Source organism: Drosophila suzukii, chromosome 2R, assembly GCF_043229965.1.
Source record: "Drosophila suzukii chromosome 2R, CBGP_Dsuzu_IsoJpt1.0, whole genome shotgun sequence".
Lineage (NCBI taxonomy): Eukaryota > Metazoa > Arthropoda > Insecta > Diptera > Drosophilidae > Drosophila > Drosophila suzukii.
This window is the reverse complement of record NC_092081.1, coordinates 16884881-16901383: the sequence shown is the minus strand read 5'-3', so window position 1 is coordinate 16901383 and position 16503 is coordinate 16884881. Positions and strand designations below refer to the sequence as shown.

Below are 16503 nucleotides of genomic sequence, written 5' to 3'. Positions count from 1 at the left end.
ATAAGAACCCTTTATCAACGCCGTTATCGTAATCGTTTTTTTGTGGCCCATGCTGTCACATTTTTTGCTCCTTTCTCCCTTCACAGGAACCTCGCCTCGAATCCATTCAATTGCAATTGTCATTTGGCCTGGTTCGCCGAATGGCTGCGCAAAAAATCGCTGAACGGCGGAGCGGCACGTTGTGGAGCACCGTCGAAGGTACGTGACGTGCAGATCAAGGACCTGCCCCACTCGGAATTCAAGTGCAGCAGCGAGAACAGCGAGGGCTGCCTGGGCGACGGCTACTGCCCGCCATCCTGCACCTGCACCGGCACCGTGGTCCGCTGCTCGCGCAATCAGCTCAAGGAGATCCCGCGCGGCATTCCCGCCGAAACGTCGGAGCTCTACCTCGAGTCCAACGAGATCGAGCAGATCCACTACGAACGCATTCGACACCTGCGGTCCCTCACCCGACTGTAAGTATCTCTATAAATCGATTCCCCCAGGGCTTTGGCTAATTCGCCACTTGGCATTCCATCCACAGCGATCTCAGCAACAACCAGATCACCATTCTCTCCAACTTCACCTTCGCCAATCTGACCAAGCTGTCCACGCTGTAAGTGCACCTAGGCCTAATGACTTTTTAATTGCTCCACTGCAGCACGGAAACCACGAAATAACAGCAAAAAGCAAAAGCAACGCAAATCGAAGGCTCAAGAGGGCTTGACACAATTCTGTGCCAATTGCATCGTTTGTCGACCTGGCCAGGTCCCATTGGGCTTGGGATTGGGCCATGGGCCGGGGCTTTGGGTGGAGGTCTGTCCCCTCTTTGTCCAGGAAGCAAGGCAAGCCAAGAAGGCGCAGGCACGAAATTCATTCCGAGACGTAAAGTCGAAATCGTGACTCGTGCTTAAGCATTAGTCGTTGACGCGGACTTCGACGCCAGCGTCAGTGGCTCCCAGTCGAACAGTGGGTTGAAACAGTAGTAACTGTGGGTAAAAATAGGCATCTTAAAGACTCAAATCCGTAAATATCTAAGACCCACTAGTAGTATTTCAACACCAATAAATTGCTTAATTAGTTTGTATCCGAATATATTAGTACTCAAATCTTAATGATCTGAAAATATTTTGAAAACCTAAGGCAGTATAAATTGGATAAACTTGATCAAAAAATGATTACCCACCAAGTGATATTTTAATATTTATTGTTTTGTAAAGTCTATCATTATCATTTTGGAACCGATTTAAGAATCCCTTAAGGTTTGAAACGCTTTCTATTAGCTAGTATAATGTGAGTCAACTAGGTGAACTCGAGAATCATTAGTTAGTAAACTAGCTTTAATGGGTATGAAAGCTTTGCAAGTCTTTAGCTGTTATAAAGGAACATCTCCGATGATGGGTTTTCATACTGTCCCATTTTCGCTAGCCCACTGTATCCACTGATGTGCGCTATCCACAATCAAAGCTCAGCCGTTATTTCTGGTGTTTCTCCTCCGTTTGCGAATGGAAAACGTTTTGCAATTACTTTCATTTCTTCATCAATTGCCGCATATGTCTGTTTGTGACTGTGCTGTGTTGGCCTAATGCAATTTGTAAACGTTTCTCTGGATCTCCTGCCCTTTTCAGCATCATCTCGTACAACAAGCTGCAGTGTCTGCAGCGGCATGCGTTGTCTGGCCTGAATAACCTGCGCGTGCTCTCGCTGCACGGCAACCGCATCTCAATGCTGCCGGAGGGCTCCTTTGAGGACCTGAAGTCGTTGACCCACATGTGAGTAGATAGGGACAGTAGGATCCAAGTTGGACAGTCCATTGAACCTATTATTTTCCACAGAGCTCTGGGCAGCAATCCTTTGTACTGTGACTGCGGCCTGAAGTGGTTCTCCGACTGGATCAAGCTGGACTACGTGGAACCGGGAATTGCACGCTGCGCCGAACCGGAAACGATGAAGGATAAGCTGATCCTCTCGACGCCCTCGTCGAGCTTCGTCTGCCGCGGCCGCGTGCGCAATGACATCCTGGCCAAGTGCAACGCCTGCTTTGAGCAACCCTGCCAGAATCAGGCCCAGTGCGTGGCCCTTCCTCAGCGGGAGTACCAGTGCCTCTGCCAGCCGGGCTATCATGGCAAACACTGCGAGTTCATGATCGATGCCTGCTACGGCAATCCGTGCCGCAACAACGCCACCTGCACGGTGCTGGAGGAGGGTCGATTCAGCTGCCAGTGTGCCCCGGGATACACGGGCGCCCGCTGCGAGACGAACATCGATGATTGCCTTGGCGAGACCAAGTGCCAGAACAACGCCACCTGCATCGACGGAGTGGAGTCGTACAAATGTGAGTGCCAGCCGGGATTCAGTGGCGAGTTTTGCGACACCAAGATCCAGTTCTGCAGTCCTGAGTTCAATCCCTGCGCGAACGGAGCCAAGTGCATGGATCACTTCACCCACTACAGCTGCGATTGTCAGGCTGGATTCCATGGCACCAACTGTACGGACAACATCGACGACTGCCAGAACCATATGTGCCAGAACGGCGGAACCTGTGTGGACGGCATCAACGACTACCAATGCCGCTGTCCTGATGATTACACGGGCAAGTACTGTGAGGGCCACAACATGATCTCGATGATGTACCCACAGACGTCGCCTTGCCAAAACCACGAGTGCAAGCACGGTGTCTGCTTCCAGCCAAATGCCCAGGGCAGCGACTATCTGTGCCGCTGTCATCCGGGGTACACTGGAAAGTGGTGCGAGTACCTCACCAGCATCAGCTTCGTCCACAACAACTCGTTTGTGGAACTGGAGCCTCTGCGTACACGTCCCGAAGCAAATGTGACCATTGTATTCAGCAGCGCTGAGCAGAATGGCATCCTCATGTACGACGGACAGGATGCTCACCTCGCAGTGGAGCTGTTCAACGGACGCATTCGCGTAAGCTATGATGTGGGCAACCACCCGGTGTCCACAATGTACAGCTTCGAGATGGTGGCCGATGGAAAGTACCACGCAGTGGAGCTTCTGGCCATCAAGAAGAACTTCACGTTGCGCGTGGATCGCGGGTTGGCCCGCTCCATCATTAACGAGGGCTCCAACGACTATCTGAAGCTCACAACACCCATGTTCCTGGGCGGTCTGCCCATGGATCCAGCTCAGCAGGCCTACAAGAACTGGCAGATCCGCAACCTCACCAGCTTCAAGGGCTGCATGAAGGAGGTGTGGATCAACCACAAGCTGGTGGACTTTGGCAATGCCCAGCGCCAGCAGAAGATTACTCCTGGATGCGCCCTGCTCGAAGGAGAGCAGCAGGAGGAGGAGGACGACGAGCAGGACTTCATGGACGAAACGCCGCACATCAAAGAGGTGGGTTATCCGTTGATTAGTGTCTGATTTTACTTGACTAACGTTGAATTTCCCCTTTCTAGGAGCCGGTGGATCCCTGCCTGGAGAACAAGTGCCGTCGGGGAAGCCGCTGTGTGCCGAACTCCAACGCCAGGGACGGCTACCAGTGCAAGTGCAAGCACGGCCAGCGAGGCCGCTACTGCGATCAAGGTGAGGGCAGCACAGAGCCCCCAACAGTCACCGGTACATACATCTATCATGCTTATGCTACTCACAACTCACAACTTATATGGGGGTGTATGCCATTTATTACTAACCATAAAGACGGGTTCCGGAACAGCCACTCATAACTTAAACTCTAGTGCAGCAGGGCTGAAGTGGGGCATTTCGAATCTATATGGCTGTCCATAAAACAGGTGTCCGCTTGCGCCAGGCAATCAATGGAGTGCAGCTTGTTTTATGAGTTTCATTTTTATGAGAATATGTGGTTTGAATAGCTGGACATTAAAATTATGATTTCATAGAGGGTTGCTTGATGGTGTACTTGACAAGCGAAAGTAAAGAAAGTCTTCTACATAAATATACTGGTTTCAAAATAGTTTACATAACAGTTTATCTAGAGCCATCTTTCCTAGTAATTTCATTTTGATAATACTTACTATTATAATAGTACTCACTAAAAAATGTATATAACTTAGATAGCTATATTCTAGTGATTACAATAATATGTGTGACATACTCTTATATAACAAAATATCTTCGAGACATGGGTTTTATGATTATTTCCGAAAAGCTCTTACTAATTTAAGTTTTTATCAGAAAAAGAATGTACTTAGCCTTGCATCTGGTAGAACTGAACTCTTAAACGTTAATGAAATAGTGGCATACAGCGAAACATTAACACCACCCCCTAAACCTTAACTATTGGCACACATTTGCACATCCACATCGCTTCTCACGCCACTCATCCATCAAAGGAAAACTTCAAGGGGTTCTTGGGGAGGTGACACTGTGCACTTTGTTAGTTGTAATTATCCAGCCGCAAGGCTCACGTGGCAGCCACTGCCATTGCCTTAACCCACTGACTAATTGCGCTCCGTTGACTTCATCTCTTTCCATTTCCACCTACAGCGGCGTCCACCTGTCGCAAGGAGCAGGTGCGCGAGTACTACACGGAGAACGACTGCCGCTCGAGGCAGCCGTTGAAGTACGCCAAGTGCGTGGGCGGCTGCGGCAACCAGTGCTGCGCGGCCAAGATTGTGAGGAGGCGCAAGGTGAGTGCTCCTGGGTATATGAATTTGAATATATTAAACAAATACCCCCTTTCCAATTAACAGGTGCGCATGGTGTGCAGCAACAACCGCAAGTACATCAAGAACTTGGACATCGTGCGCAAGTGCGGATGCACCAAGAAATGCTACTGACTGAAAGATGCGACTACCCAATTGCTCGAGCGGAGCAATAGCAGCTTAGATGTTAGTTTAGGAACAGGTTTAAATCTAACTTATAGTAGTAGTAATAGTAACGATAGTCTTAGCCATAGCACTAGGGATAGCACGGATGTTGGGGGGGCGAAGGATGAAGTGGAGGATAAGGAGAAGGGGAGTGTTGAAGCGGGGGTGACAGAGGAGGAGGGGCGGGACGAGGAGAGCGAGGATTACCCCACGGATGGCATGCAGTCCGATCTCTACGACGACACCATCGACGACGATGAGGACGATGGTCTCGACGATGATTATGCAGATGAGGAGGATGGGGAGGAGGATTCAGATTCGGATCAAGATCCAGAGCAGCTTCCCGATCCCAAGGGTCTGGTAAGTGTGCCGGAGGAGGAGGAGGACATGGGTTATGACGAGGATGACGAGCGAATCGCCATGGAGCGGCCAAGAACGGTCAGGCCGCGGGCCGATGAGGAACACTTCGTCAACGAGGAGGGCAGCGGCTTCGGCGGCTTCCGGTCGCGATTCCGGCCGAGCAACAGCTTCCGCGAGAGTCAGCTGGAGAACATCCGCAAGAAGTTGCTCACGGAAGCACAGGCAGTTCCGGAGGCGGCCATTGCGGTGGCCGTACCGAGCACTGCGATCGATCTGCGCGAGAGCAGCGGCCACTTTGCCAACGATGACGAGGATGGCGAGGACGGCGATGACGGCGTCGATGACGAGTTCGCCGACACGGGTGAGAATCAGGGGCGCGGCTTCTTTGGCTCCCAGCAGCAGCAGCGCAAGAACGGTCCGTACCATCGAAAGAACGGCAACGATGCCATCAAGATCATCTCGACGCCGCTTGGCAAGGTGAGCATTGTGTACCAGCAGACGGACAAGGACCAAAGTCCCGACAAGGACGCGCAGCAGCAGCAAAAGAAGCCGGCGCTCACCGACTTCGATGCCCTGTCGCCGGACCCCGAGAGCAGTCATCGCTTTCCGTCGCCCCACCCCAAGATTACGCCTGTTCTGACGCCCGATGGCAAGGTGGCGCTGCTCTATCGCGGAGACTCGGAGAGCTCCAAGTACGAGCCCATTCGCAACCTGACGCACAAGTTTGCCGGACAGCCGGCCAAGGAGCCGAAGGCCAAAGCCGAAGACTCCTCCTCCGCGGAGGACTCTGTCTACACGGACAGCGAGGATGCGGAGGACAGTAAAGGCGAAGCAGGTGCTGGAAAGGCCTCGTCAGTGGGCAGTACGCCCAAGCCGCTGCAGCCGGAGATCTTGGAGCCGCCGGATGACATTCAGCCGGGCGGGTCCTTCATAATTCGGCCCACCTCCGACTCGTTGCTGCCGATGATCAACCGGCCGCTGTCCGAGGTGCTGGGCATCAAAAAGAATCAGTTCCAGGAGACGCGGGTGCGCGACCAGTTGCCCACGCAGCAGCCTCCGCCTCCACTGCCGGAGGCTACGTCCCGTAGTCCCGCTTCCGGACATCAGTTCCTCGCCAAGGTGAACCTGGCCGAGTTTCCGACGTCCGGACGGACGCTGCAGACGCCGCTAATCCCCGGCAGCCACGACTTCGACTTCAGCCGTGACAACACGATGCTGGACGAGCGGTCGCGGGTGCGCGAGTTGGAGAAGCAGCGGGAGTGGGACAAGGAGCACAACGAGGCCACCAGCAAGGGAGCCACCGAGGCGCACACCATTGCCAACGAGCAGCTGCTCTCCAAGACGGAGGTCATCAATCTGGCCATTGTGCCGCAGTTCGACGAGGACATGGAGAGGCTGCAGCGGCTGCAGGAGAACGGTGGTCGGCGGCACCATAGGGCGCGCCATCGCCACCGCCAGCAGTCGGAGGAGGAGCTGTCGGGCATCCATTGCATCATGCAGGTCATGATGGGCGTGGCCGCCGTGTCGACGGTCTTCGGCATGCTGGGCACCTTCTTCAAGCAGCGTATCCTCGATCAGCTGCGCATGATGCACTGGTAGTACAACACGGGGGATTCGATGTCCGGTGTCGAATGCCCCACATTCCCCCACCCGATCCCCGTCCCCAGCATCGTCATGATCATCATCCAGTCCATGGAGGCTAGCTGCCTTTCAGATGCGAGGTCCCTCTTCTACTACTAGCGCTCCTCCAGCACTCATATACTCGTATATATACTCGAACTCGAAATCGTACTCGTACCATATGCCATATATTAATCGCATAATCTATGTAATACAGCGGCATCGATTTGCTTTCGTCCCCTTCCGCTTCTTTATATATTTATATATATATTTATATATCTATCTTATCCTTCGGCATTGTGCCTGCAAATGCGGACACTTCCTTGCTAACACATGTATTCTATATATTCGCATATATCAATTTACTAGTGCAAGCTACCCAGGCGATGTACATAATAACTGAACCATAATACGGCGATCGATCGATCCGGATATCTATGTATATGCAACTGTAGCCCCTGCCAAGTCCGCCGGAAATTAGCTGACCCCCGTCACTTCTGTTCCACCCTGTTCCTTCTTTCGCACGTTGTGTGCCCTTGACTTCCCGTAGGACATTCACCACTCTCATTCGACCACATTAGCGTAAACAAGCTTTAAGCAAGTCATTGCATGTGCCACGCCCCCTCGAAGTTCTGAACGCCCCTTCCCGCCCGCAGAAGATACATTCCCTACCTCCCCCCACCAACCACCAACCAACCCCCAAGTCATCCGTCGTCAGAAGCCCCAAGTCGAGGAACTCGGAAATTGGACGTAGAACAGATTCCTTTTGTAGATAGAAAACAAAACAGTTGTTGGGAGTTGATAACCAGATGAAAGTCACATGACAAACGAACGATAAAAAATTATAAACTAAAACTGAAGTTATAAACAAAAAAACAGTAAAATCGCACAGAAGCACACGCATTACAAAATACAAACCTGCAGCGGTCGTTTTAAACGCGCCGTTGTTCAGGGGTCTCAAAGAAACGAGTAAACGATAATAACGTGCATAACGAAAACCTTCTTTAGTCTAAGTCGCTCAAAGGAAAGTATTTTGATAGAACCAGAACGGAACGCGAAGATAGACCTACAAAACCACTAAGAATCGAATCGAATTGAAACAAAGGCCCCCTAAAAATGTGTAACGAATTTCCAGCAAATTGTTGCAAGTGTTTTCCTAGAATTAGTCCTAATTAAACTAAATGTGTGCAAATCGAAGCGTAACTAATATTACAATTAATCTAAACTAATTGAGGTAACTAAAACCTAAACATAAATCGGATAAAAACATCTAAGCTGGGTAGTCGCATGTAAATCTCTAACAATTAACAATTACCGACCTAAGTTAGACCTAAACAATCGAAACAAAATCGAATCGCATTTAAAGAAACCTACATAATAATAATAATTTATACTAATCTATATATACTTATCTGTATGCTGTATGTATGTATGACCCTATATGTATATGTAAAATGTTTTTGACTATTTTTCACTATTTATATCCATATATATTATATATGCATATACGATACATGTGTAATAGCCCCTTTTGGTCATTTTAGTTGTCTTTTATATATATTTAATACGTGTATTATTTTTATTAATTATTCAAGTATAACTATGCGCACCAATTACACGCATATTTTATGTATAACCTATTGACAAATATATATATATTATGTGTAATAGCTGTTGCTAAACCAAGTTTAATTATCAGTTTTTCATTTTCCCTTTATCCGGCGAAGCTTTCGACGGTCCACAGCCGCAAAATTGTGTTCAGCTAATTAATTAGGAAGAGAACGTGTCCCGCAATCGATGTTATTCGAGTTACAATGGGGGAAATGGCAATTATAGTACCTATTCATTTCTGTGTGTAATATTTATTTCCTAATAAAAAATGACAAAGAAAAATGTTTCAAATTAAATGGGGTTTTGTTTCGATAGGTGGTTTCTAAAAGCTCGGACTTAAGTTGCTCATCATGTTGAAGCAGTTGAAGGATGATGGGGATCACAGTCAACAGGTTTTTATATGTATGCTGGTTATTAGAGGCTATCGAAATCATTCTGCAATTAAGGTAAATTCACATCATGTTTTATAAATGGAATAAACTTTAGTAAGGAGTAAAACTACAGAGTTTTCCGAAATAAAAAAAAATGTTGGTTTAATATACTCCGGGAAAGGAGCATCAAGGAAGGCAAGTGTTTCTTCAACATCCTCGCGGCTTGCGAGGTCAAAATGCTGGAAGCGTTTCTCAAGTTCGTCCGGAGTCGGACCTGCACCACGTATCATCAGATTTCTTTATTGGGATCTTTCGGAGAGGCTTTCGTTTCATATTCCGTGTAGATTTCTAGTTTTAGTTATCATCAAAAAATCTCCCTTTGGTTTCATAAAGAAGCTTTTAAAGATCGTCCTCTGCCTACTCAGGCCTACTTGACTGTACGGATAGAGTGTAGGCCCTCCGGTTGCAAGGACCTGGACATTTGATCTTTGTACAAAGTCTGTTAGTGCTCCGAATTGAACAATCTACATGCCAAATTTCTAGCTCTTATAGTTTCCGAGATCCCAGCTTTCATACGGACGGACAGAAAGACGGACATGGCTGGATCGACTCGGCTAGAATGAGAATATATATACTTTATAGGATCGGAAACGCATCCTCCTACCTGATACATACTTTCCGACGATTCGAGTATACCCGTTTACTCCACGAATGACACATCTGTCTACTTGACCTGAAATTTTGTTTGGGTGCCCAAATGACCCTGTTTGTATAGCCATGCAGGGCACTAGTACTTCACATATATATTTAATATCCATTTCCAAAAAAAATGTAAGTTTTTTGATTTAAAATAACTTTTAGTACTGTAGTACTTACCATATATATTTAATATCCATTTCCAATAGAGTATGTAAGTTTAATTCAAAATAAGTTTTACATCCCGCGCTGCGGAGGTCTGGCAACTCTGATTTTTGGTATTAAGCGTGACAGTCGACAGCTAGTTATCGATAACCCGACTACCTGCTTTTGCCACCACTAGCCAAGACAGTTCGCGCGCTTTTCTCAACCATCTTCTTTAAACTGCGGGAAAAAACACTTGTGGCAGTCGCAGAAGAGTAAAATAAATCAGTTAAACCGAGTAATCTAAGCATCGCCACGCCATGGACAATGACTTCGGGGCGGAGGCGGGACAGTCCTACCGCACGGTGCAGCTCTCCGCGAAAGAAGTGCTCGCAGCTGGCCGCCGTCAGCATTATTGCAACGTAAGTAGGGCGCCCCATTCCAGAGCTCCATCACGTAACCTATAATCCCCCTTTAGATGATCGACCTGTTGGCCAGCAGCTGTAAGAGCTCCGGCCTGATTGCCACCGGCTTCACGGACGACGAGCTGGTAGAGTTCTGGCTGGGCGACATCCTGCCGCTCATGTTCGACGAGGATCGAAAGATCCAGGACAGCGCCGTTGCCGCTCTGGCGGAGGCACTGGTAGCCCTCGATGTCGCGGCCATCCACTCGGCCAGGTGCTGGCCCCAGATCCGCAGTGAGTTCGTCAACAAGTACACCACGCTCATTGGGGAAATGCGCGATGCCAAGAACTCAAACTGGCACAAGATCTGGACTTTGTTGGTACAGATCATGGACGAGGATCTACTCAGGGGCTGTGTGTACATCAACAAGTTTCTGGCCCTGGTGGAACTGGGCTTTCGGAACCCAGATAACGGCGTGCGATCGGAGGCCTTCCTCTGCTGGCGCGTGCTCATTAAGATCTTCGCTGCCTACGATGAACTGGCCTCCGTGAAGAGGCTGAGACTGCTGTTGATCCCCCTGCGAACCTCACAGTCGCGATCCTCCCACGTGAGTGGCATCAAGCTGCGAGTGTGGTGGTACCTGCTCACCTGCCTGGACCAGGAGACACCCAAATCCTTTGACAGCGCCGTGGAGCACTTCCTGGCCTTCATGTTCGGCGGGGGACCGCGTAATCTGCCTTCGGGCCTGGCCCACAACTACCAGACGGCACGGGAACTGGCGCTGCCCTGTCTGGTGGCCCTTTGGGGCGTGGAGCCCAGTATCCCACTGCAACGTCTGTTGAGGGAGCTACGCCTGGAGACCTTTACCCAACCATCGCCTCTGATGAGCGCAGAGGTACTGCAGCAGCACTGGAAGCCACTGTTGGCCGCCGCCGTTGCCGGGCTGAAACTTCTTACCGAGAATGATGCCACAGAGGCGGAACAGCTTTTGCTGCAGCTGCTCGTGCGTAATCTCTGCTTGGCCATGTTTCGGTTGGCAGTGGCTCCTTTCAATGTGGCCTGCTGCAGTGAGATCGAGAAAATCCTGCTCACCGAAAATAGCTCCGGTGGTCGAGTAGTTCGTGCTCTCTTCAATACCATAGCCAGTGAAAACTTGGCAATGGAGCGTGTGGCTGGAAGCGATCACCTTGATGTTCTGGAGGCCTACCTGAAGCTAGTCCTGAAATCCAGGACGGAAGTCCCTGCGGCCATCCTGCAGCGAAGTATTGCATGCATCTTCGCCGTCGACCGCATTGAGGCAGACAATCAAAACGAGTTCCGGATGCTGGGCTCTTTCGCCGAGCTTCTGATGCAGGCAAACGACGAGGAGGACTTTGAAGGATTCGCAGTCAAGCTACAAGTGTGGCGGCAGGTGTCGCAGGCCTTGTCCAACTATCTGCGAAACAATGCGCTTGAGTACCGCGTGGCACATAATGCTTCGCTTCTTGACACGTGGCTTTCATGGCCACTTCAGACACTGGCTGCTTTCGCTGGTCGCCGAGCTAGCAACTCCTTCGATGGCTCCTTTTGCGAGCAGTGGCGCCAGTTGCTCAATGCGGGTCAGAATGCGCCGGAAAGGAAGAAGTTCTTAACGGACGTGAAGGCTACGCTTACGGACCTCTATAAAAGCAAAGACGAACCGCTTTTCGGGGAGCTCTTTGATGCTTACGTGTCTGCTGTTCTCAAACTGGGACTCTGCAAGGAGGCACCCTTGTACAAGGATGTGTTTGGCCTGCTCCAAACCATCTTCGAAAACCCATCTTCCCAGCAAATGCTAGAGGCCTGCTTGAACACCCTCCGCAACTTGGTACTAGAGTTGCGCCAAAACGAACTTATGGTAGTGTTTGATTCCCTGAAACCCACATTGTCCTCTGCCATTCAGTGCTGGAATAAGTTGAAGTGCGAAGGAAGCTTCCTAGAGGAGTGGAAGCGTGCGATTCAAGAGAAGTTCCGCAAGTTACCCATGAAGAGTATGGCCAATCAGCTAAGGGACCTCTTTAAAGGCGATGACCTCTTCGTCATCATCCCCTCAGTGTGGAGCCTGAACCCCGAGAAGCTGACGGATCGCCAAAAGGAGCGCTTCGCCGAGAAGTCGGACATTCCAGCTCTATATAATGACATGTCACAGTCGCAGGATTCCGCTCCCATCAAGCCTTGGACGCCCAAGAAGGTGGTTATCTCTAGGAGCAAACAGGGTGAGCTGGCTCTAACCGGCAAGGATGACAACGAGGAGGTGATCGATATTACGCCCAGCGAGGAGTCGGAAAAGGAACCAGTGCCAGCCGAGGTCCCCACCCCAATCCGCAAACACCCCGGACGCAAATCTAAAGCTCAAAAAGAAGGGGAGGCCGCTGCTGCCAAGGGAGAGGAACCGCCAAAGCGTCAGACGCGAACGCGGGCTGCCCAAAAGGACACTGAACAGGCGGCACTACCACTGCCAACGCCTGATCGCCAGCTGAGATCGCCCAGGAAAGTGCCACCGCCTCCGCCAGCTCCATCCACAGCAGGTAAGCGCAACAGGTAACAGGTGGGCTTAGATCGTTAATCCCTACCTTTGAATTTTCGCAGCTGTCGGAAAGCAGACAAAGGTTGCAAAACCCACCCCGGTTGTAGTAATTGAACAGAGCGAGGATCTGTTCCCGGAAATTGCCACTGAACCTGAGCCTCAGCCAGAACCGGTTAAGAAACCCGACCCTACTCCCGAAACACAGCTAACTCCGCCTGATGTGCCTGTGGAAGCCGTACTCTCCACCCAACTGCCGGGGAGCAGTGGAGATGCTGCGACTGCTATGGCTGCCGCAGAGACTTCGCCCAAGAAAGCCAACACGCGATTATGCAATTTGGTAAGAACAATTAAAATATATAGATTAATTACATGTGTTAGCAAAACCCGATTTGGTAACATACATTTGTATCTATTCGTATGAGATATTTTTACCAAACTTGTATTAAAATGGCAAAAAATGGGTTTAAACGGTTTGGACAAAACGGAACACCATTTAAGATTATTTCTTTTCCAATATTTAAATTAACTTTTTTCTGCAGAACTCCCCACCGGATCGCAAGCAGACAAACAATTCCTCGAGTCCCACTTTGCGGCCCAAACCCACGGGCCATCTAACTGGACGCGGTGCCCAGCTGATCAACATGATCCGCAACAAGAAACTGGATGCCGCCGCCGTCTCGCCGTATGCTTCCATGTCGACTTCGCGTCTGGTCCACCAGGTGACACCAGCACGTCTCCTTGAACGCGCCGATCAGGTGTCCACGCCGACCAGCGAACTGAACGAGCTGACGGGCACGGACAACACTTCCACGCCGCTTCAGGCACCTCCCAATAAGGATCTGCTCACGTTCTCCAAGCGACTGCCCTCACCCTCGGCAAGTCCCTCGGTCAGCATCCTGAAGCGCAAGCTGCGATGCGATAGCCTCGATGATGTGACCCTGGAATCGCCGGCGCTGAAGCGAAAGCGGGTGAGCTTCCACGACCCACCGGTGTCCGTCACCAAGGAGTACCTTCGGGATTCCGACGAGACGCGCAGCAGCCTGAAGCCCAAGCGTTGCTTACTAATGGACAAGGTGGCCCAGACCAGCGAGATGCGCCAGGCGCTGAGAAGACGTGGTCGCTTGGACAGCATAATCGAGATTGAGCGCTTCGCTAGCGAGCAGACGGCCAGAACAGCGACGACGGACAAGACGCTGGACAAGTCCACTGGAGAAGCTCCCGAAGAGGACGCCTTCACCAGCTTGAAGTGGAACGACACAGGCAATGCCCACAACATTAGCCCCACCGATGAGCCAGTCAAGGCCATGGAGGTGGAGCCAGAGTCGGAGCCAGCTGGACAGGATCTCGCCCTCATGGATGCAGATTCCGCTCTCGACCTGGTGGTGGAGCATTTGCCGTTGGAGTCTGTTTTGCAGCGTTACTTTGACAGGAGCCAACTGAAGAGCGCCGGCACATTGGCCAAGTTCTTGTCGGCTCAGATGGAAGCCAACGAGAAACTGAAGACAAATGTGCTGGAGACGCTGTCGGAGAATCACTCTAAGGATTTCCTTGACCACGCGGTGCGCGAGAACCTGTCGTCGGTGGTGTGCGATCGCTTGAACCCAAACTCTGTGCTTGAGTACGTCTGTGCCAAGTCCAAGATCAGCAACAGTTGCCGCAGCGGGCTGCTGGCCCAGGTGCCGGAAATCCTCAAGAGCGGCCCTCGATCCGATGCCGAGCGCCTGGCCTTCGTGCAGCAGCTGCTGGTGCAGTGCAGCATCGGTGACAGCCAGCTCCTCGATCTCATTGACCTCCTGATGCGCACGCGACATGAGCGGGACAGCAGCACGTCCACACACATCCCAAAAGGCGTTGCAGCCGCCGTTGGAAGCCCTGACAACGTGGCCGAGACCGCGGCGGACTCCTCATCCAACCTGTGAGTTGGATCAGAGTTGAAATCACGAATGGAATATTACGTAGTTGGCCATTGCCCTCGCTTGAGGATGGGAATCAATTGTATCTGCTTAGTTTTAGATAGTTTACTTTATTTGCATTATGTATTAGTTATATTTTATGCCCGCTGGTGTATTACGTTTTGGCTGCAAAAATTTGCTTCATTTTACAATAAATTCTAATTTTTTATTATTTTAAATCGCGAATTTCAAATACTAACAGCAAAGGGAAGAAGTTTTTGTATCATAAACTATAATTCTGGAGGTTGCTACTTGGAACGTTATCAGTTTTATAACAAATTATGAATTAGTAGGGTAAAAGGAATTTTTAATTCTGACCACGAGATGTGTGGTGTCATGCGTCAAACAAACTTTTGATAAGAAAAGTTTAATGATTATTTTGACGTTACCAATAAACCAATTTATTATGTACTAAACATTAGTATTACTTCAGAACCAAAGGTTCGTTTGTTGGGGTTACTATTTGGAATGTTATTAGTTTAATAAAGAATTATGACTCACTGGGGAAAAAAGGAACTTTAATTCTGATAACAAGATGGAGTTCTTATGCGTCAAAATACTTTTAATAAGGTAATGTTGAGGGGGTCAATAAACCATATTCATTACTTAAGAAATTGGTCTATGTAAGTTACCGTTTATCATCTTTTTTAAATCAGTAACTTCTATTACTTTAAAGTCCAAAGTCTATACAAGCACGTCGTAACATTGTCAGTAAAACTAGTCTTATCTAATCTATTAGGTAATGATTGATGTCAATTTGTCAGTTTCACTGCGCCAATGATGACGAGGCAGTAATGTTTTGGAACAGACAGATAAACAATTAGGATGATTAGTAAATACTAGTAATTGTTACTCAGCGAGGTCAATAAACGAACAAATCAGTGATAAAGTATTATTGATAGAATTTTGTTTAGGTAATCATGACACTATAAAATCACATTCTATCTAGGGGAAATAGATTTTCCTGTTCCTAAGTCCACATTATTTTGTGCAACACATGGTATAGGGCATCTTAAAGTCGACTAGCTCCGCCTCGCAGCTGATTATGCTGGATATTTTGGGGGTCAGGCAGTGGCACCTTCAGTGGAGGGCAAGCCTTTGGAACCTCCACCGGTGGCGGTCCAACCCTATCTGGTTATTTTGTTGTCTGGTCGCGGCAAAGTCAAATTACCCCGCCTTTCGCCGCGTTCACTGATAAAGTTCACGTGCTAGCAAACATCGCGTCGTCGCCGACATCGGCAGATAGAGATACGACTACCGGCGCCGACTAAACGTACTATATACCATATACCATATACCATATAACATAGGTACATATACAACGACGTCTTGCTGCCATTTGTTTAAATACTAAGATTCCAGCGTGGGCGGACCGCTCTGCACGCTGCCGGTGCGTGTTGAAGGCTCCGCCGGACAATTCGTTGGATACTTTGTATCAGTTACAGGCGGCGTGATAACTGCGCTTTCGGCACAATTAGCCCAGGCGTTTTTTTTTTTTTTTTGGGAATGCCAAGGTCGTTTGTAGGTCTGTACTTCGGTCTAATGTTCGGCGGATCGGCAGGTCTAGCCGCATATAAATAGCCATGGAAAGTTCTTGCTCAGTTGCGCAAGTGAAACTGACCTACCTAACCCAAGACAAACCATCTCGTGTACGGTGACGTAGTCGAGATTCGCGCACTTGAGTCTCCTGCACCGTCTGCTCTCCGTCTGCGAAACTGTCTCGTCGGCGGCGATCAAGAACTGGCTAATGGCCCCCATCCCCAGATACCCATATATATGGGGGGTATATATACTCATCCGGCCGGTGGGCCTTTCGTATCCATGATTCATTCATAAACTGGCACCCTCGAAATGCGTAAAGCACTTGTGAAATGGTTCTTATCGGCGCTGCGGCAGAACGTTTCCTGATTCGATTCCGATGGGGTGCTTGTGCCAGTGCCGTGGAAATTCACGGAAGAGCAGCCTTGTTGGCCAGTGTTGTTGCTCCGGTGCCCGCGATTCTATCAGCACTCGGCAGGCACATAATT

At 49.6% G+C, this 16503-nt stretch overlaps 2 protein-coding genes across 2 annotated transcripts in view; both read left to right on the top strand.

Moving 5' to 3' along the window:
- Nucleotides 1-8444, top strand: part of sli (slit guidance ligand) — a 56199-nt gene extending 47755 nt beyond the window's left edge. Inside the window, 7 exon segments of the mRNA XM_017085394.4 lie at nucleotides 87-455; nucleotides 524-595; nucleotides 1608-1751; nucleotides 1815-3339; nucleotides 3402-3561; nucleotides 4450-4592; nucleotides 4656-8444. Coding sequence (XP_016940883.3) covers nucleotides 87-455; nucleotides 524-595; nucleotides 1608-1751; nucleotides 1815-3339; nucleotides 3402-3561; nucleotides 4450-4592; nucleotides 4656-6731 — 4489 coding nt within the window. The 3' untranslated portion in view covers nucleotides 6732-8444.
- Nucleotides 8445-9771: 1327 nt separating this feature from the next.
- On the top strand, nucleotides 9772-14655 carry Rif1 (Rap1 interacting factor 1). Its single transcript, XM_017085677.4, has 4 exons — nucleotides 9772-9996; nucleotides 10053-12525; nucleotides 12587-12861; nucleotides 13064-14655. The coding sequence occupies exons 1-4, from the start codon at nucleotides 9895-9897 to the stop codon at nucleotides 14441-14443; spliced, it is 4230 nt and encodes a 1409-aa protein (XP_016941166.3). The 5' UTR covers nucleotides 9772-9894; the 3' UTR covers nucleotides 14444-14655.
- Nucleotides 14656-16503: the final 1848 nt, after the last annotated feature.

Coding starts and splice junctions, on each gene's coding strand:
- Rif1 (XM_017085677.4), top strand. CDS start 9,895: ATGGACAATGACTTCGGGGCGGAGGCGGGACAGTCCTACCGCACGGTG. Junction 9,997..10,052: donor GCCGTCAGCATTATTGCAAC/GTAAGTAGGGCG, acceptor ATCCCCCTTTAG/ATGATCGACCTGTTGGCCAG. Junction 12,862..13,063: donor ACACGCGATTATGCAATTTG/GTAAGAACAATT, acceptor TTTTTTCTGCAG/AACTCCCCACCGGATCGCAA.